We start from the raw sequence: 26,004 nt of genomic DNA on the forward strand, positions 1-26,004 counted from the left end.
AAAATGTTACATGAGTATCCCGATATCAAGGTGTCCATGCATGCTAGAGATCAACATGGAAAAGGGAAAACATTACTTCTTCTATTCATTCGTTGACTTCGTTTGTAAAAAGATTTTTCATTGCCAAATTAGTTCGAGTTACCTTTGAAAATTATCATGTTCGACAACTGTCTTCGTAATCGTCATACTCGTCCAACCGATCTCACCCTCACCCTGCGAATAATCAGCTCATCTCTCCCGTAGCTCCACCTCTTCTTCCATCATGACCGAACATCAACTATACCTCTATTTTTTTTCATCAGTAGAGCAATATCAAGAGTGCATAAACTGTTTCATGATGGACTCTTGGTAATATCCATAACCTGCACAGTCATGGCTGCTAAAATCCAGCGGTCATATGAGACTTCGTAACATGCATAATGTACAAATACGCGGAGGTTTGCGGACTACCCGTCACTATCCCGTCCGCCCCAGGATACCTCATAAAGGCCGATTCACTCTCATCTTCTGCTACATCTACTGTATCAGTGTGAGAAAGAATTTTGAAGAAGACGAGTTCGAGCTTACAATATTGTATTGCCATGATTTCCACCCTGCTTTTCATTGAAAACTGTATCTGCATGACCTCCGAATCCTTTGCCACGCAGACCACCAGCACTGATCAGGTGCATTGTACACAATTGTGTAGCCTACATACTAGAACTGTGGTACAATTATGTAGTTATGCTCCTACCTCCGAAGGGATGCCAAATTATGCTCCAAATTTTCAACCAAATTATGCCAATAATTATGCCAGCATAATCCGCCGGTGCCTAGCCCGAGAGCAAAGAAACCCAGGGATACACGCCCGGGAGCTAAGAGACATAGAGCTTTACCCTCAGAACTACCAAAATTTTCAACTACCCTAAAACTACTGGAGGCATCATATGACTCCACCGGACTTAAACATACCTACTTGGTATTATTTTTGGCAATATGTGTGGAAATGGAAGTCCTTGGGGTAAAGGGTTCCTTTTAAAAGGAAGAACCAATCATAGGTGCACTACCTTGGAGGCCAGCAACTGGCATTGCGTGCAGCGAAAGGGCGACCTCTTGTCGGTTTATGGAAAAATAAAAGAGCATTTGTTTGCCATGATCCTCCTGCAAACTCTACATTTCAGTCTATTACCCCGGAAATGGCTGCTGATTCGCCATCTTGCTGGATATATTTGAGCAAGGTTGGTCATTCTGTCACTGATGTGATAAATACATCTACGATTCTACGAGCGAAAGTAGAAAGTGGTGTCGCGACTCATAGCAAATATATAATTTCCGTTCGTCGTCGTGAGCGGGGACCACCTTTGTGATCAAACCTCAAGTTGCAGAGTAGTTCTTGGAAACAATTTCTAGGGATATTACCTGATTATATGAAATGGATGCTGATTCGCCATCTTGCTGGATATTGTTGAGCAAGGTTGGTCATTCTGTCACTGATGTGACAAATACATCTACGATTCTACGAGCGAAAGTAGAAAGTGGTGTCGCGACTCATAGCAAATATATAATTTGCGTTCGCTGTCGTGAGCGGGGACCACCTTTGTGATCAAACCTCAAGTAGCAGAGTAGTTCTTGGAAACAATTTCTAGGGATACTACCTGATTATAATTATGGCGTCGATTATTGCGAAATGATATTGCCTTCACTCAAAGTAGAGTCCTCTCCAATTTTCTGTTTTTCTTCCTGTCTTGGCCACTTAATAATGACATGGATCACATTCCGATTCTGGTCAATAAGTGCGAATAATGCATCTGCCCCATCTTCAAAATTGTGAATATCCCGGTAAAGCCCGCAAACTTCCGAAGCAACAACCGGTTGCATGTGTTCGGGCTTGCGGCTTGGTGCCGCAACACATTTCCCACTGTCTACCAACTTTGCCAGAGAACACAATTTCATGAAGGAAGTCCTGCCCGAGTTTTGGAGTTTGTACGTTATTCATGTGTGGTCCTAAGCCAAATTCGTCCTCTTATAGAATGTGGAGTAATATGATGCCGCGCGGTAGTTCTAGGTAGCACCCCCTCCATGGCATTTCGGAACTGAACTAAGATTTTGCAGATACAGCCCACTTCCACTGACAAAATACAAAATAAAATAATGTAAGTCACAAAATATGGGGAGATTCTAACCCACCATATCACAGCAATCCCATTGTGAAATTCGCAAATGCATCATATAATGCCTCCACCCTCCAGTAGTTCTAGGGTTAATTAAAGGGGAAGTTAAAATAGTGGTTGCGACTCCGGCGATGATTTGTAAGAACGGGTTCGCTCTCCACACCGGTGCTCGCGCTATTCCGCCGACTTGACTTGACACTTGACTGACTCACGACTGCCATACAGAGAACACGAGAAGTCCATCGAACCTTCGACTCCGCAAACCTGCAAGAAAGCACCACTCCCTTGTCAGTACACAGTGTTTCGGGGAATTCGACCCTCATCAGTTGAGCTTGAGTAGGCTGAGGAAGATCGTGCCTGAAGAGCACCACTTATATAGTGCTCTCCAGGGATACAAACTTACAGAGACGCTCCGTTTCCAGCGCGACAAACACCTCGGGAACACCAGATAGCAGCGTGAGTCAGTGTCGCTCGTGGACGGTGAGAACAGACGTCAAGGACCCTCGGTCATTCACAACGCTGTCACCTCCAAACCAGCTGGTCGCAAGCCCGCGCTGGGCACAACAGTACGAAATAGTGGTTGCGACTTCGGCGATGATTTGTAAGAAAGGGTTCGCTCCCCACACCAGAGCTCGCGCTATTCCGCCGACTTGACTTGACACTTGACTGACTCACTTGATTGATTTTGATTGATTTCTATTTCACGGATCCTCCAGAGACAAATACAATGTAGATGCCTATCGAAGGGAGTCTCCTAAGTAAGTATGGGAAATGAGAAAGTATGTTCGTAAGGGAGAAGAGGTAGAAGATACATTAGACTATAGGATACAAAAGAAGTAAATTCAGTACTTCAGGTAGTACATTGCATGCTAATCATAATGAGAATTAGAAAAGCAGCATTGCGGACTACTATAACTGACATATACACAAACTATTGAAACTATCATAGATATGGTTAGCCTAGACACAAAAGTCAGGAGCACCTTCTCACGACTGCCATCCAGAGAACACGAGAAGTCCATCAAACCTTCGAGTCGGCAAAGCTGTAAGAAAGCACCACACCCTGCTCAATACATAGTGTTTCGGGGAATTCACCCCTCATCAGTTGAGCTTTTGTAGTAGGCCTCGGCTAGGCCTCGACCAAATATGCTAAAAAAGAGAGCATATTATGCTCGTCGCATATCAGAGAAACGTCCATAATATGCCAAAGGCTTAGCAAGATATGCAAAAAGATATGCCAAAATATGCTCGACATAAGCAGAAAGTGTAGATCATTTCAGTGAAATTATAACCTTGGAATATTCATTGGCTTCACGGCTATCATGCTTATGGTGCAAATCAAAACATATCCGGAATAGTATGGCTGCAGCGTGTCCCCAGCAACCGTAGCGATAGTCTTCATCCATGGGAAATGTAGCAAACGCCTCAACCATTCCAAATTCATCCATAAAAGGCATTTTTGAACGCATTTTGTCCATAATATGAATGTTTTGTCCTCATTTTCTTCAGAATATTTGAATTATATGCTGGCTTCAATCCAATATTCCCTTTGTCGCTCAATATGCCATATGTGAACTGTCTCACAAAATATGCGGAAATATGCTCGCGCATATTTCCGCATATTTTTGTGAGACAGTTCATTTTTTTGCTGCACAGCGGGGGCGGTGGCATATTGGATGGAAGTGGGGGGGGGGGGGGCAAAAGTAACTACTCCGACCAAGGTCTTGGAATCATCGTTACTTCTGAACGTCGATACATAGGAGAAAAGAAACATGTGCATCCAAGAGGGAAGCACCGGCTTTGCAAACGATAATGGGGAGAATTTGAGATTGAGATAGGAAAAAACAATAGTAAAAGCAGTGCACCATAGGAAGATGGAGAGAACTGATAATCGGATTTTAAGGCTGAGCGAAGGGGATCGAAGAGGGGTAGAAGGGAGCTGGAGTGCGGTCAGTATAATTAGGCTGGTGTGTTGGCTGCGATGGAGAGATCATAGCCTGTCTGTGGCCCACTCCCACTTGCTGCATCGCAAGTGGTCGTTGATATTTTTCTTGAACGTGTGCATACCTCTGCGAGAAGGGGGAGACTGCAGAAGGGTAGTTGGGAGCTGATTCCACGTTGTGATGAGGGAGTGGGGAAATGAGCGGAGCGTGTTGTTTCGTGACTGAGGAGGAAGAATACCGGTGAGTTGTGATGGATGATGTGTTGCAGATCTGGTTGTCTCACGAGTAGACATGCGGCATTGCGGTGCGGCTGCTGATGGTGGCAGAATGGCTTTCACCATTTCCGGACCCTCCACAAAGTGCAGCTTGTACAGAAAGCAGAGCCCTGCTACGGTACGGCGAATGTCGAGGTCCGGGAGGTATGATCCATCTCCAATTATGTGCAGGGCACGGCGCTGGATGGCAGTGAGGCGGGCCAAGGTGGTGGGGGCTGCGCTCATCCACACCAGCATGCCATACTCTAACACAGGGCGGACAAAGCCACGGTACACGATTGCCCGGTGCTTTGGTTCTAGCACAGCCAATGCCTTACGGAGGAAGCCGAGCCGCTGGGCTCCGCATACTGCAAGCTGTCGGATATGGCTGCGGAATGCCAGCTGCCTGTCGAAGGTGACGCCAAGAAGCTTGAGCTCGTCTACTCCTGGCACGACTGCTCCTTGGAAGCGTGTTGCTTTCGGGGGGGGGGGGGGGGGGGGGGGTTGGCGAGCGGTGGTTGCTGATGGTCAATGCCTGCGACTTTGTGGGCTCGAACTTGATCCTCCACCTGCTTCCCCATGCTGCCAGTGAGTCTACTGCCTGCTGGAGGATTGCTGTCTCTTCTGGCAGTCTGAGTCGGGTGGTGATGCACTTGTAGAGAGTTGTGTCGTCGGCGTATACAGCCAGCTTCGCCCCATCAGGCAGGTGGTCTTCTGCGTCGTTGACGTACAGAAGGAAGAGGGTGGGGCCGAGGATGCTGCCCTGCGGCACGCCAAATTGGATTCGGTGGGTGAGTGAAGACTGGCCGCCTATGACGACACGGATGTGGCGGTCTGTCAGGTAACTCCGGAGCCAGGCAAGGAGGGGGCCACTTATGCCGCACCGCTCAGCCTTGTGGAGGACGCCGTTGTGCGAGACCTTGTCGAAGGCCCCGGCAATATCTATTGCGAGTACCCTGACGAGGCCTCCAACGGCAGCTGCAAGGCTTCACTCATGCTGAAGAGCAATCAGCAGATCAGAGGTTCCCAGTCCAGTGCGAAGGCGAAACTGCCTGTGAGAAAGGATGTCATTCTTCTTCAGGAAGTTGGACAGCTGCGGTTCACGATGGATTCCATACACTATCAGATTTATATTTTGGATCCACTAAGGTGTGACTTTGCTATTGCCTCAGTATCTGGGTGCATAGCAACCCACTCATGTCGTATGCAAGGGTGACTTTTACTTCGCCACCAGTTGTAACCCCGCCCCCAGTAGCCAAATCAGTCAGTTTCACTGGTTACATCACCTTATAATAATAATAATAATATCTTTATTAGGATGACCCAGAGGCTTGTCGCCTATCAAGGGGTTCACCGCTTTGAAGGATGTACATGTACACGTATGAGCTAAAGTGAAAGTAGTGAAAAGTTGTGCAGCGTGAATGCGTTGGGGAGCACACGGGGGGGGGGGGGGGTTATGTACATGGCGTAGGCATACCGGAGAGCGAAGCACTATGTTTGCAAGTGAGTTTGCGAAGCTCATTCTTGAAAACAATAATGGATGGTTCTGCAGTTAGTCTTGGTGGGAGGCAGTTCCATAAGAGGGAGGTTTGGAAGAGAAACAACGATTTTGATGTGACCTTGCTGTGAGTAAGACGGCTTGAAATGTGCTTGGATCCATACAAAAACTGGATCCAAGTGGATCCAATTTTTGAATTTTTGAAATTGTTGCTATGCTGTGACGTAGCACTTTCAAGCCCTATACGACAAGTTGCGCACGGTCTGCTCACATTCAAATACAGTGCTGCCAACAAATGACAGCATGCAACAAAAAAATCTTTCCTTGCAAGGGCACATTTTCGGCCATAACTCTTGAACGGCTGGTCAGATAGGGACACATTTTTCAGAGAATTTGCAGCTATTCATGCTCTTTCAACTGACGTAGCACTCAATATGAATTTACAAATTCGATTTTTCAGCGAATTTTTGGGTAGTCTGCCACCTTAAAGGCAACCGCCGCACTGTGGAGGCGAATATCGCTGTGAAGGGCATTCCAAAGAGTGCTTCCCACAAATGTCAATGACTGACGACCGGAAGGTCCAGGAAGGAAAGGCACTTGCAGTAGCCACTGTTCCTGTCCTCGAGTAATTCGGCGATCATCCCGGGATGCTTGGCCTGTATTAGCCATCAACTGAAAGTAGGTGCAGAAAAGAGGACTTGCAAGATCATGTAGGCAACATGAACCTTGTAGTTAAAAATGTGAGTTAGGGATCGAATAGATAAGCGCACGAGGAGCGGGGGGGCTGTGGATGCACGGCTGGAGAGTCGGAAAATTGCACGAATTCCGGATTTGCTGGATTTGATTAAACGACTCTGCAGCTGCTGTGTCAGCGACGAGAAGAATGCATTGGATGCGTACGTTAGTCGTGCTTGCACAATGCCAATGTACCAAAGTCTGCGGGCTCTTATGGGCAGAGATCGCCCATGGCACCATAGCTGGCTGATGGCGACTGACGCCTTCTGCACAACAATGGAGACATGTGGCTGCCAGGATAGCTGGTCATCAATGGTTACGCCAAGGTATTTGGCAGTGGAGGTAACAGTTAAGGCTTGATCCTTACATTTCACGACTGGTATGTCGCCAGTGAGTCCCCGAGGTTGAATTACCATGACTTGGGTTTTGCCGGTATTCAGCAGAAGCCCAATTTCGGAGAGCCAGTCAGACAGACGTGTCACAGCCGTAGTCAACGTCTTGCAAACAGTGTCCAGATCTGAATCAGAATAATCTAGGATGATGTCGTCCGCGAACTCCTGATGAACAACAGTGCAAGGTATGACGTCGGAAATGTCACTCGTGTAAAGGACAAAGAGAAGCGGCTCAAGAACACTGCCTTGGGGCACACCTCTTGAGCATAGGACTGCATCAGAGAGAGCCTCACACACCTTGACACGCTGAGTAAGACCAGACAGATAGCTAGCCAACCAAAACAATACTCTGCCATTGACTCCCAGGGTGAATAGTTTATCAATCAGACGTTGATGTTGGACATGGTCAAACGCTTTTGACATGTCAACCATCACAATACCTGTGTATTTTCGCTCTTGTTTGGCCAACAGCCAACGGTTGGCGGCTAGAACTAATGCATCTTCGGTAGAGTGCATTTTCCTGTAGGCAAACTGACTGCTAGGTAATATGCTATGTTGCGTGAGGTATGCTGTGAGTTGCTTCTTTACAAAGAACTCCAAAATCCGGGACAGAATAGGGAGCAATGACACTGGTCTATAGTTAGTAGGGGATGTTGCATCGCCACTCTTGAACAGTGGACTAATGTGTGATGTTTTAAAACACACTGGCACAGTACCTGATGTCAAGGATGCATTGACTAGGGTGGTAAATGGAGGTGCCAGGACGTCTGAACACTGCTGCAGTACAATTCCAGGAAAGTTTTCACTCCCAGATGCTTTGTGAGGACCAGGGAGTCATACTCAAACTAGGGAGGTAACACGGCACAGAAATCCGTGTCACAGGGGTTGACTCACACCCGTGACTCCTCGTTGTTATTTTTGGAATAGTTCAGTCCAGTCCAGTCCGAAAGGTCATACTCGGATCGACTCGCCTTCTGTACTTCACCTCCAAGCGTGCAACGCAAGACCAGCAAAGTATGATTTTTCTGTGGCGAACGATTTTGCCATTGATCAAGTTTTTATTGGAGTGCTCAGGCATACTACGATTGCTGAGACGTCCCGAGCACGCTTGTTCAGGTTCGCTATTTTTGACGAGCCGGTCCTACAGCCCCTTACATTGTATCTAACGACGTAGGAGCTGACAATGTAAGAGGATTTCCCTGGAAATAATGATGATGGTGGTGTGACTGCTGCAGGAAAAATGCTGGCTGTTTATGACAGTATAACTAGATGTACAATGTAGCTCTCTTGTATGGTACTTAACCCCTGCTATAAATGTGTTGTTTAGGAAGACTGGTGTATTGTCCAAGTCATAAAGAAGAAATGGGGCAGAAACACGACATACATTTTTCAAAACCTGGCTTCGTGTTATGCGTAATTTGTGTCAAAATTGACTTAAATTGTAGTATTTCAACATGACAATATCACTGGCTGTACTTCTCTTTTTTGGTACTTAACCCCTGCTATGAATGTGTTGTTTAGGAAGACTGGTGTATTGTGCAAGTCATAAAGAAGAAATGGGGCAGATACACGACTTGCAATTTTCAAAAACCAGCTTCGTGTTATGTGCAATTAATTAATAGTTGGGTCAATTTTTAGTATTCGGATTAACCTAGGATACGACTCTGAACAGTTCTGAACAGTTACCGCAACACTACACGCCGTCTCATAACTGCTGCTGTTGCCATCACTGCTATCAAGTAGTTGGGACATGGCAGAAGCTAAAACAATTGCTGGTAGTCTTTCAAAGAATACTGGCGAGTGATGGGCTGTAAACGAAATGTGCTGCCTCAATAATTTCAAAAACTAGACACCCATGCGGCATGCTTGGAGGTGAAGTACAGAAGGCGAGTCGATCCGAGTATGACCTTTCGGACTGGACTCGACTGAACTATTCCAAAAATAACAACGAGGGGTCACGGGTGCGAGTCAACCCCTGTGACACGGATTTCTGTGCCGTGTCACCTCCCTAGTTTGAGTACGACTCCCTGGTGAGGACTCACAGTTTGCAAGCATTGTGCAACATCAGACACGCTTACCAGCTGAAATGTTGAGAAGCTAGATGCAGAGGCTGGACCATGTGGTATATGCAGCTCAGGTGGCCGCATAGGGTCATGCACAATGTCTCCAAACAATTTACTGAGTGACTCAAGCCGCGCTTCAGGTTCTTTCTGTGTCTTCTGTCGGCCTGTGACATCGTTCATGACAGCCCAAAGTTGCCGTTGATCTGATGTATCACATCTCTTAGTGAAGTACAAGTTGCGCAGATTCCTGGCCAACTTCCGTGCTTTGGAGCGAGCTGATCGGTGTGCTTCTTGAAGGTTCTGATCGGTTTTGTCTCGGAGCCAGAGACGATGCGCCCGGTTCCGTTCACGAACACTTGCCACTAACTCATCTGTAATCCAGGGGCAAGGACGTCGAGATTTGCGGCGCCGTTCCCGAAGTGGAGCATGTTTGTCCAGAGTGGTCTGGATTCCCGCAGTGAGTGACGACGCAAGCATATCCACACAGACAGAGTCACAGGTAGTTAGCGTCTTCTCCAGGTCACATGTAAACATATTCCAATCCACTTTGTGCAAACAGCGAGTCTTGCGCTGATGCTGTCCCTGCAAGTGGTGACTTGCTGAAATTGGCAGCCTGGCAAGTATTGCAGAGTGGTCACTGATATCCAAATGTATAGTCTCGCAAACACCCTGGATCGGGGTGGTAGACAAGAATAGATCCAGTAGTGTGGCAGTACTGCTGGTCACTCGGGTAGGAGATGTGACGTGGTTGCGAAGGTTAAACTGGTTGAGTACATGATGCAAAGGAGTCACAGCATTACGTTGAAGTCTCCTACTAGCACAGTTGTGGTCTGCGGTCCACTGCAGGCAGTCTCTAGGTTTGACTCCAGCCCATCCCAGTAGCCCGCAGATTCACCAGGTGGTCGATAGCAGCAGCCCAGTAAGACCGTCTCATTGCCTGGTCGACCTGGGGCTAGAATCTCCAGCCACAGCATCTCCAGCTCACACTCGAGGTCACGTTGCTCTCGTTGTTACCCATGTCCTCCTGTTCCATGTCCGAGTCGGTCAGTAGCTCATTTCCTGAAAAGTCAACAAGTTTTTTTGGCACTCTGAAGGTTTTCTGTCCCTTGGCCACCATAAAGCCTCCCTTGTCATGTGGAGGGCAGTGAGCAGTTCCCAGCTCCTTGTTAAAGGGGAAGTTAAGGCAAAAATTAAAATTTCACCAGTTGTAGTCTTCGGGGTGCTGAGTCGAATGGTCTTGGTCCGAGGAAGCTGAGACGCTCCCTTCCTACTTGAATCCCAATCGAACTCGCGCACTTCCACCGAAACTGGGTGACTGCGCCCTACTAGATGGGGATTTGTATGCAAAATGTCGCTAAAAGCGCCATTTCGTTCTTATAAAAGCACGGATGACCGCGATTGGCCCATATGTTGTAGTCTTTTGGACGCTCAGTCGACTGGTTTTGGTCTGAAAAGGCTGCGATGCAGCGTTCCTCCTTTATTCCCAATCGAACATGGTTGAACAAGCGGTCACGTGCTCCTGGGTGCCCAAATCACCTGGTCACCACGCCAGCAGGCGACAAATTTCACACCAAGGTTCAACTCGAGTGACAGGAGTGCATCCAAAAAAGGTCAAACAGGCTAGTAAGTTGTACCCTGCAGGCACGGTGACCAGGTGACTGGTGTACGCAGGAGCACGTGACCGCTTGTTCAACCATGTTCGATTGGGAATAAAGGAGGAACGCTGCATCGCAGCCTTTTCGGACCAAAACCAGTCGACTGAGCGTCCAAAAGACTACAACATATGGGCCAATCGCGGTCATCCGTGCTTTTATAAGAACGAAATGGCGCTTTTAGCGACATTTTGCATACAAATCCCCATCTAGTAAGGCGCAGTCACCCAGTTTCGGTGGAAGTGCGCGAGTTCGATTGGGATTCAAGTAGGAGGGAGCGTCTCAGCTTCCTCGGACCAAGACCATTCGACTCAGCACCCCGAAGACTACAACTGGTGAAATTTTAATTTTTGCCTTAACTTCCCCTTTAAGCGGGTCTGGTTTGGCTGATTCCTGACTAGGTGAAGAAACTTGAGGTGTCCCAGTTTCAGGTGCTGAAGCTGTACTGCTTGCTGACTGGCTTGTACTCACTGTTGGTTCTGAATTTGCACCCACTGTGTCATCCAGTGTCCCCTGGGCCTGGCCCTGAGTACCCTTCAGCGCACTGGCTGCTGCATCAGCGTACGGACTGGGCCTCCTGGCCTGGTTGTGGGTGCAGAGTTTGGCGATATGAGTACTGGAGCCACACTTGTAGCACGTGGGAACTTGCCCCCTGTGCCAAACGCGCAGTTTCTGACGGGACTCAGACAACATGATGGTGGAGGGTACGATAGCTGTGGGTACTAAGTTTACGAATGTAGTACCAGTTGTGAAGGTGCAGCCTTCCACAGCCTTTGTTTCCCGCTTCGGAACACCAATGACGGATCCAAATTTCTCCATCGCGGACGTAATGACGGACAGTGGGGTGTCATCCGCCACACCAAATATATGCACGGACACAACTGCTCCATCACCAACTACTAATACTAGTTGTTTTCCTTCAACTTCTAACCCTCTGGACAACACCCCCTCGTCCCTAACGGCAGTGCAGGAAAACGAAACTCTACAGAATCCGCGCCTTCCACTCAGATCCACCTGCTTGATATCATCAGGTCTTACACCACCTGACAGAAGAAGTCTGATGAAAAATGCATGATCCTTCCAGGACCACCCTTCATTCAGCTGAATGGAACAGATTCTAGACATCGTTATAACCAGGGAGTCGTAAAAGCCCGGGAGAGGACACGGCACACATTCCCAGAAAACATCTTTGCCTCGCGCTGCCGGGGGAACGCTGCCAGGGTCCGGTGTTGCGAGGCCAGGAAATTCGAAAATTGTGATGTCTTCTTGAAATACTAATTGGGACATTCTCCGATTTCTCTTAGAGCACGGAGACGATTGCTCCGTCGAGTCTTTTCATCCTCAATTCTTCCAGCTGCCTCACTCATTCTCTCTCAGTTTATCGAAGTTAATTTATTCTGAGGCGATGGAAATGCAAGATAAATCCCTAATTGTACTTCAATTTTATTTGAGTTGGGGTGAACGAAATGAGATTTGTGGAAAATGACGCCACTTCCCGTGTTAGCCGCTGGTCGTATCATACAGCCCATATTCCATTGCAGGTGATGGGCGAACGTTCGTGTTGAGATCCGCTAAGCTTCCTCGTAGACCTACTCGTGGAGTTGAATTTGTGGCAGAAATTGCACTGAATTGCAGTCAAATGGTTGTGAATGAAACGAGATTTCTGGAAAATGACGCCACTTCCCGTGTTAGCCGCTGGTCGTATCATACAGCCCATATTCCATTGCAGGTGATGGGCGAACATTCGTGTTGAGATCCGCTGAGCTTCCTCGTACTCGTGGAGTTGAATTTGTGGCAGAAATTGCACTGAAATTGCAGCCAAATGGTTGTGAATGAAACGAGATTTGTGGAAAATGAAGCCACTTCCCATGTTAGCCGCTGGTCGTATCATACAGCCCATATTCCATTGCAGGTGATGGGCGAAAGTTCTTGTGGAGATCCGCTGAGCTTCCTCGTACTCGTGGAGTTATGAATTTGTGTCAGAAATTGCACTGAAATTGTAGTCGAGTGGACTTCTGTGCGTGTGTTGTGAGTGAATCGCAACGGCTCCCTTCCTTCAGCATCGTCAAAACGCAACATAGAGCATTATTACGCACTCGTTCCATGATTCATGATAATTGCCTGGATTCTTTTAAAAACAATCAATGTGTGTTCCCTATCTATCTACATTGTACATGGTTGCAGGTCGTTATTTATAAATCTTGATAATTTCAACACTTTTCTACTCGTATACTGAGTACGCGGTGACTTTAGCCGTTTAGGAAACGGAAGGCTCAGCCTCCAGGTTGGCCAGAAAGGTTCTCAGTGAATCTAACCGAAGTCTTGGCGAGTGTACAAAAGGTAAACCTATCATTTGTACTTCATAACGGAATTGTGCACAAAAATGCGCACACACGCATGCACGCGCGCACACACACAAACACTGTACAAACACACACAAAAGTACAAGCACATGTGCACATACACACGTCTCCCCCCCCCCCCCCACACACACACTCAACTCCCCACCCCCTGTACCATGTCTACTGTACTACTGAGTCTGGCAGACACACAATCATGTTTATGCTTCGCCACCAGTTTCGGATCAACAACGAGTTGTAAAATATTGGTATTTTAGGACTCCCTGCCCTGAAGACGAGCACCGCGCCGTGGATCGAGCAGATCCGGCCGCGCCGGCCTAGCGTGCTTCACTTTCTGGCCGAGGCAGACATCGTCCGCGTGCGCGCATCCCGTGTCCTCTCCCGGGCTTTTACGACTCCCTGGTTTACAATTCTACACGCACTCTAGCCCTCTGCAGAAAAAGATAATAATTATTATTATCATTATCGGAGCTCAAAAGTTTGCTTCCACTCCCCGCGCGTACGGAATGTGTAGTGAAGTTGAGATGCTCCCTTCCTTCTTCATTGACGGATTATGCTAGCATAATTTTTCACATAATTCCTAACAAAATCGAATAATCGCATAATTCGAGGCGAATTGCATACCAATCGCATAAATTGATTGATTTTTATTGATTGATTTTTATTTCACGGATCCTCCAGAGGCAAATAGATGCCTATCGAAGGGAGTCTCCTAAGTAAGTATGGAAAATGAGAAAGTATGTTCGTAGGGGAGAAGAGGTAGAAGGTACATTAGAATTATAGAGTACAAAAGAAGTAAATTCAGTAATTCGGGTAGTACATTGCATGCTAATCATAATGAGAATTAGAAAAGCAGCATTGCGGACTACTATAACTGACATATACACAAACTATTGAAACTATCATACATGTGGTTACTACGCCACATAAATTGGAATAATCTGCCTGTTCGCATCAAATAATTCTATACAGTTGTACATGTTCTATAACTAGTACCGGTATAAGTAAAACTACATGTACAAGTAGATGCACCAGGAAGTCGTAGGTTTACGACTTTCTTGATAACATGTTGTTGTTGTTGTTGTTGTTGTTGTTGTAGAAGTTTGTTTAACGTCGCACCACAAACAGGCGATTTCGCCTCCTTTGATACATGTGGACGACAGAAGGAATGAGAGAGAGAGAGGGGGGGGGGGGCAGAAGTATGGAGAGAGGAAGGGTAGAAATAAATAAGCAATCAACCTCAGGGCTACACCAAAGCAAAAACGGAATGGGAACATACTATATACAAAATAGCTTCATACATATATTGCAAAACACGTTTACTATTCTTCAGTCCGCTATACCACAGAAACACACTTAGTCACTAGCCGAAAAGCATTTAAGCGGAGCCATGATGTGCTTTTAGCAGGGCACAGAACTGAAGGTGACTGGGCTCGGAACGGAGATCAGGCGGGATCTGGTTCCACAGGACTGCGCCGATGAACTGCATGGTCGCTCGACCCGCAGGACCGGGCCAAAATGGTACTCGAACGAGGTGATGTGCTGCTCCCCGAGTGCGGTCACCAGTAACTCTCACGAAGAAGCTGGTGAAGAAGGAGCTAGCTCGGGAGAACAGACAACGACGGACAAAGATGAGGAGCTTAATGTTAAACATGTCCTCCAGGGTGGTGAGGCAGAGCTGTTCAAAGATCGGGCTCATGCGCGACCACGGTGGCAGACCGAAGAAGCCGCGGATAGCGCACTTCGTTAGACGTGTGAGGGGCTCCATGTTGCCAATTTGAAGTGACGGATAAAAGGCGTTGGAAGCGTACGACAACCTACCCTGGATCATCGACCTGTAAAACAGGATCTTTGACGCCAGGGTGAGGCTTCGGCGGCTCCGCCACAGCGCACCTACTGACTTCCGCACCTGCTGGATTGTGTGATTGACGTGAGGCACCCAGGAGAGCTGCCCATCTACCATTACGCCCAGGTACCGCGCTTGTTCCACAACTGCAAAGGCTGCATTCCCACAGCGAATTCGAATGTTATCTGTGTCAGGGGCTTGGCCTCTTGGTGTAATCAACAGAACTTGCGTTTTCTTTTGGTTCAGCATTAGTCCGCGGTCCTCCAACCACTGCGACAGGCCAGTGATGGCTGTGCTTAGAGAAGAGCACACTTGTTCGCAACAGCCCGAGGCTTCAATTGCAATGTCGTCTGCAAATTCCTGGTTTGTGACCTGCTGGGGCAAGCAGCATCGAAGGTTATGGATGTATAGTGTGAACAGGAGGGGGCCGAGGACGGATCCTTGCGGCACCCCTCGACTGCATGCGACGTATTCCGAGCAATTTCCGCCCACGACAACGCGTTGAAGCCGCTCACTCAGGTAACTAGTGAACCATAGCTGGACAGTACCGCCGACCCCAATGTCGGATAGCTCCTGTGCCAAGATGGTGTGTTTGACACAGTCGAAAGCCTTCGACATATCCACGAATATCACACCTGTGAGTTTGCGCTCATACTTCGCTTTCAGCCAGCGATTGACAGCTAGCACAAGAGCGTCCTCCGTACTGTGGTTCTTCCTGTACGCGAACTGCGAGTCAGGGAGAATACTGTGATCGGTCAGAAAGGATGTAAGCTGAGCTTTGACGATCTTCTCGAGGAGGCAAGAAACGACTGGTAGTAGAGAAATAGGTCGATACGCAGTAGGCTGACAAGGGTCAAGGCCGCCACCTTTGAATAGCGGCGACACATTAGCAATTTTAAACTGACGGGGAACACACCCCTGACATAACGAAGTACTGAAAATGATGCTGAGCGAGGGAGCCAGTATTGATGCCGAGTTTCTAAGGACAATACCCGGCAAGTCATCATGTCCAGTTGCTTTTGACGCGTCAACGGACTGGAGAAGGGCCGTAATGTCCTCCGTCGAAACAGGCGCAAATTCCGTGAATGCTGGTGCTTCACGTTCGGCTGGTGCGTTGGCGCACAGCGCGTCTGGTCGTCCAGGGTCATGTACAACTTCGCCAAAAGTTCGGGAGAGGATTCCAACAGGTACTTGTGGTGGGCTTGAACTTTTCGCTCGTCCAGTCACCACGTTTATCGTATTGTTGTTGTATACTTTATTTATAGTGGAAATCAAAACAGGCAAAATGCCTAATAACATTGGACCCACTGTGAATAACATGTTAAAGGATATTGTGGAGAAAAAAAAAGTAGATACAAGAGAAAAAGAGAAAGGAAAAAATGACGGAAGGTTGGTTGCAACGAACAGATATCAATCCAGTAAGCATTGGAAAACCTATGTCGCTGATAATATATACTGCAAGGCTTGAGATTTAAAATCCAAATACCTATTTGAACATTTTGCTGCTGGTGGCAATCTATTCCACATAATGGCTCCAGTGTGCGTTAGGCGCTTAGCAGAACGAGCAGTGCTAGCAGGTGGGACCACAAGCAAGTTGCTTTGGCCTCCCCGAGTGCGAGTTGAGGGCACGACAGCAAAAAAGGACTCAAACAGGGTGCTACATGCATCATGCAAACATCGCCAGATGAAACACAACATATTCAAGTGCACAGAAACCTGTAGATCACATACATGCATTCGATTTAGCAGGGGAGCAGTACTGGTCCACGGTGGCGACTTGCAGACTGCCCGAGCGGCACGTTTGAACAGCCTATGTAGCCGTTGTTCCTGGGCAACTGTCAAATACGGGTAGTAACTAATAGAAGCATACAAAAATTCAGGCAAAACGATAGATCTGAAGTAGGTGAGTCGGCATGGATACGGCAGCGAGGAAGCATGTCGCAGCAGGACAGCAATTTTGCCGGCAACACGACGAGCAACATGGTCCACCATTGTGGTCCAACTCATGTCCGAGTCAAAATGCAGGCCAAGGTATTTGGCAGATGTGACTACTGGTAGGACTTGTGAATTGCATACAACATTGATGTCGAGGGCTGCAGCTCTATGGTGTGGTATGGCGAGTATCTGCGTCTTGGTCTCGTTAAGGATCAGTCCACGTTTCTTCAACCAAGTGGCCAGGTACTGAACTGCTGCAGTGAGGCGCTGGGAGACAACTTCTGGCTGTGGACTGCTCGCACGCAGCGAGATGTCATCAGCAAACTGAATAGTGGTGACGTCATGAGGGGCAAGGTCGCCGGCAATATCCCTCACATACAGAACGAAGAGCAAAGGTCCGAGAACTGACCCCTGAGGAACCCCTGACTGGCTGTCATAAGTTGTACTTCTGGTTTTTCCTGTCTCCACGTATTGCCGGCGATACATCAAGTAGTCTGAAAACCATTGCAAAGCAGTGCTAGTGAGACCCAGTTCAAAGAGGTCCTCAACCAGAATGCTATGCTTTACCTTGTCGAAAGCTTTAGACATGTCGACAAATGCTACTCCTGTGTGCTGCCCAGCGGCTTGTGCTTCATTGATGTTCTCTACAGCTAGCGCTAAGGCATCTGCTGTGGAATGCTGGTGTCTGTAACCAAACTGACTAGTAGGCAAGAAATTGTTCGTGTTGAGGTACTGCAGAAGCTGCTTATGAACAATACGTTCAAGCACTTTCGACACTATCGGCAATAGGGAGACTGGTCGGTAATTCTTGGGTTGGCTGGGGTCTCCAGCCTTGTACAGAGGCCGTATCTTACCCACCTTCATTGCCGCAGGAAACTGTCCTTCTCTCAATGACTTATTAAATAGTAGCGTGAGTGACGGTGCCAGGATGTCAGCATGCATCTGGAGGAGACTTGCTGGAATATCATCACTCCCAGTGGCTTTTCTGGTGTCCAACTGTTCCAACATTTTCCGAGTAGTTGCAATGGAGACTGGCAAGAATTCCGAGAAGTGCACCGCAGGTGGAGGCCCAAGGGGTAGGCGTAGCTGTGCAGGGCGAGCTGGATCTTCCACAACTTTCGAAAAAGTGTCTCGAATCGCATCCACCGTGCACTGTGGATCCCTGTACGTCGACTGTTTGCCTGTCAACTCCTTGATTATTTTCCAAGTCTCTCTGGCATTTCCAGAACATTTCTGAAATTTGGAGTTGTAGAATTCCTGTTTCCGGGTCCTTTTGTAGCTAGTTGCCGCACGTCTGGCTGTACTAAATTCAGCATAAGTCTCCTGTGTCTTAGCATAGAGCCACTTTCGGTGCAACCTATTCCGCTTGTGTAGTAAGTACAACAATTGCCGGTCAATCCACGGCACTGAAGGCTTCTTCGTTCTGTGATTACTTTGAAGTGGGGCATGGACATCCAAAACCTCAATAAACCGGCTAGACCACTCGGTCCACATGGCGCTTGGGTTGCCGGTAATACTACACAAGTTCTTCTGGGTTAAGTCACGCCGGAAGTGATCGTGGTTTATCCGGTGATAGTTGCGGTATAAACGTGTGGTGTCAGATCCACGAGGCACAATGAGGTGAAAGTCACTGGCCACGGCAGCATGGTCACTGAAAGCGACCGGGATGATCTTCGCTGTAGTGGAAGGATCAAAATTGTTCAGTATCAAATCGAGGGTGCTGTCTTGTCCTGTTGAGCTAAATCGCGTAGACTTGTTGACACCGTGATGCAGAGCATAGCTGTTCAGCAAGTCAGATAAGTAGTGATACTGAGGGTCCCTGGCACTTACGTCAATATTCACATTAAAGTCACCACAAACGATAGCATTTGGCTGTGGCCTTAGAGCAGCGCAAAGATGTTCGTCTAGCTTGTCCCAGTAACCCACAGGTTCAGATGGAGGGCGGTAGATCGTTCCAACAAGACAACTGCGGGGCCTGCAAGCGACTTCACACCAGCAACTTTCCACACCATCAGTTGTTATGTCGTCTCTTGGTTTTACCGGAAGACATGACTTCCAGTATATGCAAACTCCTCCTCCTACTCTACCACTACGGTCTCTGCGTGTTACACTATATCCAGTCAGGGCTATTTCTTGGTCCGAAACAGTGGCGTCGAGCCAGGTTTCGTTGACACAGACTATATCCGGGGCGTTGAGTTGTTGTGTGAGCAGTAGGATGTCATTGAGTTTGTTACGCAGGCTCCTGATGTTGAGAAATAGAACGCGAAGTGCACTTGGGTGGGTAGGAGAAGGTAGTGGAACTGACGGACTAAATGAGTCAGCAAGGGGGTTAAGATTGGGAGTTTTATTAGTTTGTCGTCCAGAATCAGGAAGGAATGGTGGCGCAAGTGGATTGAGCGACGCACTCAGTTCTCTTGAGTGATGCGGTCTGATTTGAAGCGCCATTCACGAACCGAAATGCCACTTGGCCAGAAGTCTAGACTCTGGACCTTCTGCCAATGCTCCTCCGAAATAACAAGGTGGGCATACGCCAGACCAAAATACCGTGCCGCAGATACTGAGCATTTGATGACAGTCACACTGCGGTCCTCGCACCATTTAGCGATTGAACCTGCCGAGCAACCGACATCAACACGGCCAACGTAGACGGCCTTGCACCTTAGCCGACTGGCACCCCTTAACCGGTCGTGCTTGCGTGCAGGGCGCTGATAGCAAGATGTCACCGTTGCCTGAAGTGCGGGCTCCGTTACTGAGCCTGCATTCGTCCTGTCTGGTGCAGCCTGGGCAGCCTTGGCACGAAAGCCATCGGTAGCCGGCGCAGCCGCAGCCCTGGAGTAGGAGTGGGGGTGCATCTGCGCCTGGCACGCACCCACAGCCTGCGCGGGCCGTGGATGCACCCGCGGTGAAGGACTGGTACAGGCTGGTTGGGTGCCGGCCAGGCACTCCTCCAGCTTCCTTACTCGACTGCAAGTTACGTCCGTGCTAGCAGCCACACGTCGGATTTCTTCGCCTTGCGACCTGATCGCTTGCTCCAAGGGTCCGGTATCCGTCTTCTCAAGCCTTCTTTCAAGAATATTGAGTCGAGTATCCAAGCCATTGAACGAGTTACTGACGGCTGACACCTCCTCACGGATACGAGCAATGGAATCTAGGACCGCTTCCATGCGCTCTTCTAAAAGATCGCTCATACAGGTGCGGAACTGTTTCATGAGGTGGTCTGCATTTACGATGCCAACAGAGTCCGGTGCGGGGAGCTGTGTCGGCGACTTTCGACCGGTACCAACGCCAACGCTGGAAGCAACACTCTCAGGTGACTCCGACAGCTCTCCCAGCTCAAACACAGGTCGAGGCTGTACATGTGCGCAATCCCTGACAGCACTCGCACGAACATGCCTCCGTTCCAGAGAGGCAGCACTTGCTGGCGTTCCAGCTAGAGCCTCCAAGGCCCGCACCATCCCCTCGAACGACATGATTGCTCTGTAGCTGTGTTGACGTGGTTTCAACAGCGCGCGCCCCTCACGCCTCTCACTACTACACTAGTCCCAGCATCGAACAGAAGTGTGAATGCCAAGCCAGGTGCGCAAACAGCAAACAGCACACTGGGCTTGTCCGTGTCAACAACGTAGTCGGTGTGGCAACTAGCGTCTCCAAAGCACACCCGGCCGACGAGGAAGGCTACACACAGCTACCCAGCTTCAACAAACGGGAGGGCAGCCTAAAACTACAATGTCAATGGAGAACCGGCATTCCAGAGCTTCCGTCCATCCTTTCCGGCCGACTGTAGGCGAGCTTGAAAATACTGATCCCTTAGCCTCCGATCTAGCTTGCGCGCGGCTGCGCGGAGAGTGCGGTGTTGCTCTCGCAGGCGGACATCGTTTGGAGAGCGTGAAAGAAGTCGGTGGGCCTTGTTTCGTTGACGCACAGCAGATACAAGTTCTGGACACAACCATGGGCAAGGTCGGCGCTTCGGCTTACGAGGAGGTTGTAAGGGGGCGTGACGATCTAGAGCAGTAAAAACCTTTGCGTACCATTCGCTTATCACTGCATCAACATCATTCGACTTGCTGAAAATCTCAAGATTGCAGTCCTGCAAGTCAGCGTTAAAGTGCTCCCAGTTTATCCTCCACACTCGCCTCTTTCGAGATACGACTCGTTCGGACTGCCGGGTGGCGACGATAATGTTGGCCACAAATGCGTAGTGGTCGCTGATGTCAAACTTGATGACCGTGCATGTTCCAACTAGAGAGTTAGGGGCGAGGAGCAGATCTATTAGGGTGGAAGTTGATGCCGTTACTCTTGTCGGTGTCCGGATGTGGTTTTCCAGATCAAACCGCTGGAGCATGGCGTGCATCCGGCTGTGTCCCGAGCACATGTCCACATTGATGTCACCAATGGCGACCACGCGGTTGTTTCGTCGCAAGGTTAGATTGTTCAGACTGATTTCTAGGTCTTGCCATACTGCAGCAGTAGTGGAAGGCGGAAGGTAGAACGTAGCGAGGGTGATGGGTTCACCGGATTCTGTCTTCAAGGTGAGTATCAGATTTTCGATTGTGTCACTCTCGAGTTCAGCGTGTCTAGAAACAGCCAGGGTATCTCGACTGTATACAGCTATACCGCCACCAGGTCTGTGCCCGCGATCGCGCCTAAAGAGTCTATAATGAGGTATATGAATGGATGAGTCAGAAATCGAACAATCAAGCCAAGTTTCAGCAATGCCGAAGATATCTACATTGTGGTTGTTCATGAAGTTTTGGATTTCTCCTAACTTCTTTCTAAGGCTGCATACATTCAGAAAAGCAAGTTTACAAGACTTCTGTCGACCGACAGTAGCTCTATGTAATTGTGGATTCATTTAATAGATCTATAAGGAAGAACTACATCTAGAAATTAATCCAAAACCTAAAACAAAAAATACACAGGCAGTTCATGCATACTATTTCAAGGTGCAGTTCACTGCACCACTTCATGACGGCTCCTACCGCGGCCGTCGTCACCCTCACACTCTTCCTCCCAGTCCGACCCGGTACTATAGAAGTCGTCTGTCTTGGTGGTCGGGCAGACAGCCTTCGCGGACAAGTCGGCACTGGATGATGCGTCACTCCTGGCTCCTCGCTGACGCTTCCTCTCCATGGAGTGCTCCAGCGCACTAAAGCGGTTGGCGACAGAGGGAAAAGCGGAGGCGGTTTGTTGCAAGACTATTGGAGAAAAAGTAGAACACTTTCCACCCCTGCGACGTGCCAATCTTGCACCGGGGTAGGGACAGAAGATCCAGGAGCTGGAGTGGAAGTTACAGCTGCTTCAGTACCGGTTACATGTACTGCATTTGTATTGGACGCAAGGCTATTGTTGTGTTGCACGTGGTCGTTAGAAGATGCAGCCACAAAAGGTTTCCGGGGAGTTGTGTTGTCTCCTTTACCACCGGGTTCAGTTACGTGTCCCGCGGCAGGTGGGACTGGTACGGCTGTGTCATGGTGTTCTGAAGCTCGTACTGTCACTGCCTCAGGTACCTGGATGACGTCCTCCGTGCTTGGGCCCGCAGTAGTACTGGCCATACTCAGCGTAGATGTAGGTTGCTGTGCTTTTGTGCGTGTAGTGGGTATGCTAGATACACTGTCACCGTGCTGGGATGTGTTGGAGTTCACTTCAGAGTTCGAACCTACGCAATTCGTACGGGTACTCCCACGTTCGCAGGTCAACTGAGGTACAGAATCTGAAGGTTCAGAACTAGAGTTACTGTTAGTACGACTTGAACTTTCAGGCTCTCTGCCCGCCCTTACTTTACACTCTCGTGCTTCATGACCCGTTGTGCCACAGCGCCAGCACGTCTGGGTCTGCCCCCTGTGCCACACCCGCAACTTTCTCTTCCCAACGGTCACACACGACGGTACGGGTTTAGACAGTACGATATTGACATACCTGATTCCTGTCTTGAAGGACGTGCCTTCGAAGCTGATCTTGCCGTGTGATGGCGGACCAATGAGAACATGTCCAGTCCACTACAATCAGTGACGGTCCTAGCTAGGTCGGACGGTGCGTTGACCCCGTTGAACTTTTGCTACCTCGCAGTATGTGGCCCTACATGTAAGTGTTGTCCTCTGTCTATCCCCTACTTACTTAGCTACACGTATTCGCAATTCACTCTACGTACGCCGCGTGGCACAAACACCGGGCAATAACCTACCCCGTGGACGTGGCAGCCCGAGCGCGCGATCATTGGTAGGCTATAAGGCAGCCGCGCGATAAAGCCAGCCTAGCGGGCACGGTATAGGTAAGCACGTGCTAGATGTGTTTGAGGGCAGCCTGCCTCCTTTCTAGGCAGCCTTTCGCCACGCTGATGTCAATTCGCTTACGCCGATAGCCCCTTCTACGACCAGATCAGAGTTGCAGGTCTAACATATAAAATGTAGAAGTCCTTTTCGAACCACTCACTTCCTTCCAAGAGGCCCTAAGTCCTGAAGCTGAATTTGATCAAGTGCGTCTTGACTTCACTTTTCAGCCATGGCATTGTTTGATCTGTCCAATATGGAGAACAGCACTTCGTTCCACATGTCTAGTAGTATCAGAAACGCTGGCCGGATAGCCCAGCCCCCGTCTACCATGTCAATGCCGCCCGTCATGAACATTGCTCCACCTTCCCAAGGCATTACTAGCTTAACGCCGATTACGGGCAACAAGGGCACCTTCCTTCCGCCGCCATACCCGCTTGGTTCCGCACCGGAGCTGCCCTCCCCGTCCAATGGCGATGCTGAGACGCCCGTTAGTGCCGACGCCGCCAGGAATGGGTTTCAACTAGTTGGTGAGGCATCGCTTTGACCTCTGTTTCCGTGTTTCGTCTCTAGTTGTTTAGATGCAAACTACTAGTACTTTGCCTTCTGTAGGCGAGCACCACCAGCTGCACCGATGCATGGTTCACTCTGTCGGTATTATTGGTGGTGATGTTGTTGTTGTGGTAACGAACTATATGTTCAAACATGAGATATTGCCAAGCGGAAGGTGATAAAATCATGAGATTGAATTTAACAGGTTTTTCTGTAGCAGAAACGCTTATCCGATTTTTTGATTTCATGTTTTTCCCTCTTAATTCTCTGTGTCCAGCAGCTTCCCCTCCTGTCAATGCCACAGAAACTCCCCTGGCAACGCCAGTCACACCCGGAACTGATGTCAAGGTGGAGGGTGGACAGAGCCATTCGACTGCATCCACTCCCACAGATGATGGACCCAATGGCGATGCGGGTAACATGAAAAAGCGGAAACAAAGAGCTGTGTTCACACGCCAACAAGTCATCGAGTTGGAGCGACGCTTCAGAGTCAATCCATATGTATCCGCACCGGAGCGACAGGAATTGTCAGCCAGACTGAGACTGACTGAGACCCAGATCAAGGTCTGGTTCCAGAATCGACGATACAAGTGGAAGCGAATCTCCACGGAGGCTGCAGCCAATGGTCAGCACATTGCCCCTACAACAGGAATGGGCGGATCAGCTGCTCTTGCCAACCCGTATCATGGACAACCGCTGGTGCCCCGGCCAGTTGCACCATATGGACTAAATCCTATGTTCTATGGGGACCAGTTCAGCCAGGCGCAACTGCAACCAGCACAAGCTGCTGTAGCTCAAGGACAGACTGGCGTCTCTATGGCAGGAGCAATCCCGCAAATGCAAATGCCAGAACAGCAGCTAATGCAGTTCCAGGCATCAGCTATGGCTGCCGCTAGCGGCGCTCCACCCTCTACCATAATGCAGCAACAGCAGCAGGCCATGCAGATGCAAGCTCCAAGAACGCCTGGTGCACCACCACCCATGCAAGGTCCCTCTTGGTACTCTGCTCCGTACTACTAGCGTCGCAGCAGTACATCACTACATGTAAGAAAAGAAAAGTACTAGAAGTAGTTATGCTGAAATAGAATCTGGGCATCAAGTCTCTGGCACTGCGTCACTATGTGTCAGTTACGAAGGTACTTGTCATGTTGTCTGTGTCGTCCATATGTAAAGTCGGTAGTAACTAACTTTCTGCAACACAAGCTAAAACGGTGCAATAGCTGCTGTAGTACAAAACACAAATTTTGTTACGTTAGAAGTATTGCCATGGAGATACACGATGGCAGGTCTTGTGCAGTCCTTATTTGTCAAATTCAAAGCTGTATACAATTGTTGATTATGGAATACTTCATCGCTTTCTTGCTGCATAGCCAGGCATCCAATGGCTGTGTACTATCTTGGTGCTCTCTGATTTCTTAGCCGTTGAAGTAGTATTAATTTATCCTTCTTGTTCAAGTCAGTCTACATTGTGTGCCTTGATGTACATAATGATTGTTTGTCTTGATTTACATGCTGTTGAAAAGCTTTACAAACCCCTACGCTGCTTTCATGATCATTTCCTTTGAGCCCAAAGTGGAAAAGATTCTAAATATAAATCAATTTGGTTATTGTGCCTGGCGGCCAGTGAAGACTGGATGAGATTATGCTTCACTGGCGCTCGTAAGCTTGGTTACATTCTCAATACTGGGAGCGCGGGGGATGGGTTAGCGAGACCAGCACCCTACAATTTTGAGTACCTATTCCAAAAAATCTTGTGACTTTTAATAAGTCACCCTCCTATGGCAGAATGATACAGGTCTAAAAACAATGTACGCCTAGCCTTTATTTGCAATATGTACACACATGCAAGCATAGATAAGCTATTTGTACATCGAAGTAGATGGACATTTACTGAAGCTGCCTCGTAGAGGGTGAGAAATGGATTGCATAACTAGCGATGAGAGCCAGGGAATACACACCCAGGAGCCTATAGACCCAGGGAATACACACCCGAGATAGGCTCCGGCGGATTATGCTCGCGATATGGAATTATGCTTTCATGGATTCTCGCAATATGCTCACAAAATCCTCATAATTATTATACTTGGGCACGCGGGGATACATATTCACTTTGTTGTACTTCAAAAACTTATGGAGCCTCAAAGTTCGGAAAATTAGGCCTTTTTCGTACTTGAAAGTAACCATAAGTACAACAAAATGTTACATGAGTATCCCGATATCAAGGTGTCCATGCATGCTAGAGATCAACATGGAAAAGAGAAAACATTACTTCTTCCATTCATTCGTTGACTTCGTTTGTAAAAAGATTTTTCATTGCCAAATTAGTTCGCATCAAATTCCATACAGTTAGTTGTACAT

General features: G+C 48.5%; 1 protein-coding gene across 2 annotated transcripts; it reads left to right on the top strand.

Annotated features, from left to right (window-relative positions):
• Positions 1–23,272: 23,272 nt before the first annotated feature.
• LOC135804853 (homeobox protein Nkx-2.2-like) lies at positions 23,273–25,245 on the top strand. Of its 2 annotated transcripts, none has more exons than XM_065318818.1 (2): positions 23,273–23,624; positions 23,924–25,245. In XM_065318818.1, exons 1-2 carry the CDS (start codon positions 23,327–23,329, stop codon positions 24,664–24,666), a joined length of 1,041 nt encoding a protein of 346 aa, XP_065174890.1. In that variant the 5' UTR covers positions 23,273–23,326; the 3' UTR covers positions 24,667–25,245. The 2 variants fall into 2 exon arrangements, with proteins under 2 accessions (XP_065174890.1, XP_065174891.1); XM_065318819.1 differs by having other exon boundaries at positions 23,927–25,245.
• The last annotated feature ends 759 nt before the right edge of the window (positions 25,246–26,004 follow it).

Source organism: Sycon ciliatum, chromosome 1 (assembly GCF_964019385.1).
Source record: "Sycon ciliatum chromosome 1, ocSycCili1.1, whole genome shotgun sequence".
NCBI lineage: Eukaryota > Metazoa > Porifera > Calcarea > Leucosolenida > Sycettidae > Sycon > Sycon ciliatum.